At 31.0% G+C, this 4,540-nt stretch overlaps 1 protein-coding gene across 1 annotated transcript; it reads left to right on the top strand.

Annotated features, from left to right (window-relative positions):
• Positions 1-3,204: 3,204 nt before the first annotated feature.
• On the top strand, positions 3,205-4,240 carry LOC137835018 (glutathione S-transferase 3). The gene is made up of 2 exons (XM_068643309.1): positions 3,205-3,648; positions 3,735-4,240. The coding sequence occupies exons 1-2, from the start codon at positions 3,334-3,336 to the stop codon at positions 4,077-4,079; spliced, it is 660 nt and encodes a 219-aa protein (XP_068499410.1). The 5' UTR covers positions 3,205-3,333; the 3' UTR covers positions 4,080-4,240.
• Positions 4,241-4,540: the final 300 nt, after the last annotated feature.

Here is a 4,540-nt window from a genome sequence, read left to right as displayed (position 1 = left end):
GATCACTTTGGTGATTACAAATCTATCATACAAATAATTCCATAAATAATATCATTAATTGAAATAAAATTTCATCATCCATAATTTGGAATTAAATAAAACATAAAGATTTGATCACTTTGGTGATTACAAATCTATCATACAAATAATTCCATAAATAATATCATTAATTGAAATAAAATTTCATCCATAATTTGGAATTAAATAAAACTTAAAGATTTGATCACTTTGGTGATTACAAATCTATCATACAAATAATTCCATAAATAATATCATTAATTGAAATAAAATTTCATCCATAATTTGGAATTAAATAAAACTTAAAGATCTGATCACTTTGGTGATTACAAATCCATCATACAAGTAATTCCAAAATTTCAATTTAAAATTAAATACATAAAGCGGAAAAAATAATTTTCCATTCCTCACTTTCAGTCAATTAATTAAACTTTAATTTAATGAACATAATAAAATTTCATTAAAACTTTAATTAAACCTTAATTTAATGCAAATAAAATTACATTAAAACATGATACATAAAACAGAAAATAATTTTTCGTTACTCACTTCTAATTAATTAATTAAAGTTTAATTTAAATGTAAATTTAATTACATTATAACATAACCTAAATTACAGAAAAGTAACAATTGATTAAACTTTAATATGGGGTGCAGCAAAGAATTCATGCATTTCATGATGACAGAGAATAATTCATACATGGATTCACTAATTGGATTCTTTTCATGCATTTTATTATATTATATTATAATATAATATGAATAAAATTGATGTATTTCATTATTTTATATTTCTAATATAATATTAATAAAATTGATAACCTAAGGCACAGTAAATCAAATTTGCTTCTTTTTCATGAAGCAAAATTGGTTAAGCTGCAGGGATGCCGTTAACCACCCCTCTCACAATGAGTCACCGTGCCGCAGCAGCAGCAGTCACCGTTCTGCGCGTTTGGGTTCAAAAGGTTTTACGCAGTTAATGGTGTTGATCCATAAACCCTAATTTTAAAAATTAGGGTCCTTCAATTGGGATTAATTAAAATTAGGGTTCTTTAATTTTGATGGTTTAGGACAATTAGGGTTCTATTATAGAGGAATGGAAACCTTAATCTATAAATCTTAATTTTAAAATTAGTGTTCTTAAATTGAGAATATTTTAAAATTAGGGTTCTTTGAATTTTGGAAAAACATTAATGGAGAATCACAAAAATGAGCAACAAGGCTCTGATACCACATGTAACTCAAAACTTGAATAAACGTAAATTGAACACATGCAATTATGTTCACAAATAGATCTTATCATATCATGACTCTCACACAATCATACAATCAAGAAGGAATAGGCACTTACCTTGATCCATAAGCAATCCTATTTGAGCAATTACTTTATCTCCTTTGTCCCAATCTATCTCTTGCAATTTCGTTCTTGTCACACACTTTCGTGATGGTTAAGAGTGAGACAACTATTATTTGCAGAGACAGAACCCTATAACCTTTAGTACCCAATCTCCATCAGATGTAGGTTTTCCATTAGGTATATCATCAGATATATATTTCTCACATTAACCAATGGGCCTTTATTCTATTATTATTATTAAATCATATTTGGGCCCAAAGCCCAAACTCTAAGTCATGTGAGTCACTTTATAGAAATTAATTTACATAATTTCTTATAGTAACAGTATTACAGAAGTCTCCAAGACCCTTTAGAAAGCAAATGACATATTATGAATCTCTGTATTTAGAATAGACTTGACAAATCACAATTATAAGGAACATGACAAACATGGTTAGGTATAAGTCTAAGAAATTCTAGCTCTTCCCAAATAATTTTCAAATCTGTAAAAAAACTTATTGGCATTCCTTTCTCCTTGTTTTATGGAATGTAAATCTTGGAGTAAAACTGAGATTCGAAAATGATCTCCTTTAGAAAATCTATCTCTCAAATCTTCCCCAAGATTTTGAGCAATGTCTATATACACAACACTTTCTGCAATTTGTGGTGATAAGGTTCTTGATATCCAAGAAAGAAACATTACATTACATTACATCTTTCCCTTGCTTCAAAACTTGAATAACTTCTGTTGAGTTTAAGAATGCTTCCATCAACAAATTTAAGTTTATTCTTGGATAAAAGGGTCTTTTCATGTTTCTATTCCATGTATGATAGTTGGTTTCATTGAGAGATGGAGAGACAAAAACCAGTCCTAGATTTTCTCCAGGATGCTAGTAGTAAGGACTAGTGAGATTCAAACATGGATCCATTGCAGAAACACTAGTTTCTGATGAGTCAGATTCCATTCTTCCTCAAGAAAGGGTAAAAAAAGGGTAAAGAACAAATAATTAACAGCAGAAGCATAGCAAGCCTTAATCTTCTCTAATACCATATAGAAAAAGATAGAAAAGATTTAAAGGTAAAGTAATAAAATGACAGAGGGGCAGAGGGTTAAAAGGATAAAACATATGTGCATCAGAAAAACTTAAACAAAGATTTGAGCCTCCACCGTTTCAAAAAGAAGAAAAAAAAGAGAGGAAACATGATAGTTTTGGAGTAAACTGCAACTATTGGAAGAAAAAAAAGAAAAAATAAACAAGCAACAAGGTAAAAAGAAACTCTATTTTATTTATTATATTATATTGTATTATCATCTGTACAATAAAAAATGTTCTTTTTTTATAGAATTTTAAAAGAACTAAAATAGAAAACGTGATAATAGATATGTACGAACATTCTCAATTGTATTGTATCGAAGTACCACCACTCATATTATAATAGATAACGTGTACAATTACTATGAAAAAATGCTCCTGTAGATTATAAGTGGTTTTAACATGATAATGTTTTAAAAAATATATTTTCTTCGTTACTATACGGTTGCTTCTGGTGTTTTCTTTAACAAATAATTAAAAACAAGAAACAAATTGAAAATAAAATAATATCTTTGTAACTAAAACTAAACACCCTCTTGGTCTTTTTCTTTTCTATTCAGCTTTTGTTGTTCTCCAACTGAGAATTGCGAATTGAAGTGTGCTTGAGATACTAAATGATAATTAGTCCGTCAAACACTATCAAGAATATTTAGACACGTAGTTTAGAGGGTAGGGATCTGTGTTAGGAAAAGCAAATCATTGACGTAATCGCAAACGTAACATAAAGGTCATTTGAGAACATTTGAGAACTCTCTCCACATCTTCTTTTTCGTAAAAGGTTGTCTTACATATATATCATCACCAGTCCTGTTAGTACAGAGCATCTAGCAACATACCCAGTTCACAACAACTTGAGTTGGATTTGGTGATCCTGTGCATGCAGTGATGGCAGACGAGGTTGTTCTGTTGGATACATGGGCCAGCATGTTTGGGATGAGGGTTAGGATTGCATTGGCTGAAAAGAGTGTTAAGTATGAACTCAAGGAAGAGAATCTCAGGGACAAGAGTCCTTTGCTTTTGCAGATGAACCCTGTTCACAAGAAGATTCCAGTTCTTATCCATAATGGAAAACCCATTTGTGAATCTGCAATAATAGTGCAGTACATCGATGAGGTCTGGAATCACAACCCTCCACTCATGCCCTCTGACCCTTATGAGAGAGCTCAAGCCAGATTCTGGGTGGATTACATTGATAAAAAGGTATGTGCTTTAGGTTTGTTGTCATGTGATTTCTCTTTTTGTACTGTAAGCAATTCTGATTTTGTGGTATTGGTCATTAAATGCAGGTGTATGATACTTGGAGGAAAATGTGGCTTTCAAGTGGAGAGGAGCATGAGACATGGAAGAAGGAGTTGATCTCTATCTTTAAGCAACTAGAGGAGACATTAGGTGACAAACCCTTTTATGGGGGTGAGACGTTTGGCTTTGCTGATGTTGGTCTGATCCCATTTTATAGCTGGTTTTATACGTTTGAGACATATGGTAACTTCAAAATGGAAGCAGAATGTCCTAAACTCATGGTTTGGGCCAAGAGATGCATGGAGAGAGAGACCGTGTCCAAAACTCTTCCTGATGAAAAGAAGGTGTATGCTTATATTGTGGAAATAAAGAAGGCACTTGAATCAAAATAGAGGAGTTTCATGAACTAACCCGATAAAAATTTGCACTTTAAATATGGTATTATAAGGCCTTGTTGTCTCTCTTGGATTATTTATGTTTGCTAGACACTCTGGTGTGTCTTCTCTGTATAAGATTTTACGATCAATAAAACCTCTTTCTATTAGTTATTTCATTTACTATGTTTCAATCTTCTTATTGGTTTGGAGCTAGTTTGAAGTGACTCCAACTTTAGTAACAGAAACTACTCAATTTGGCGTTTGATAGATATTGAAGTCACAATAACTACTTATGAATATATAATATGTGGACTCAAGATTACAAAAATTCCAATTATGTTACAGCATTTGGTTCAGAAAATATATTTTTATTTAAATTCAAAATTTTGAAATAAAAACTATTAAGAACTGGACTTTAATTCAACCTTAAAAAATCCTGAAATGAACCCAATTCACAAGAAAGTTCCAGTTCTCAT

The sequence above is a fragment of the Phaseolus vulgaris genome, chromosome 5 (assembly GCF_051622355.1).
Source record: "Phaseolus vulgaris cultivar YP4 chromosome 5, ASM5162235v1, whole genome shotgun sequence".
Lineage (NCBI taxonomy): Eukaryota > Viridiplantae > Streptophyta > Magnoliopsida > Fabales > Fabaceae > Phaseolus > Phaseolus vulgaris.
Note: the sequence above shows the minus strand (reverse complement) of the source record. Positions and strands in the feature narration are given on the sequence as shown.

Excerpts from the sequence above, each read along its gene's own strand:
- LOC137835018 (XM_068643309.1), top strand. The coding sequence starts at position 3,334 with ATGGCAGACGAGGTTGTTCTGTTGGATACATGGGCCAGCATGTTTGGG. Across the intron at positions 3,649-3,734 it reads TGGATTACATTGATAAAAAG|GTGTATGATACTTGGAGGAA; the intron begins GTATGTGCTTTA and ends CATTAAATGCAG.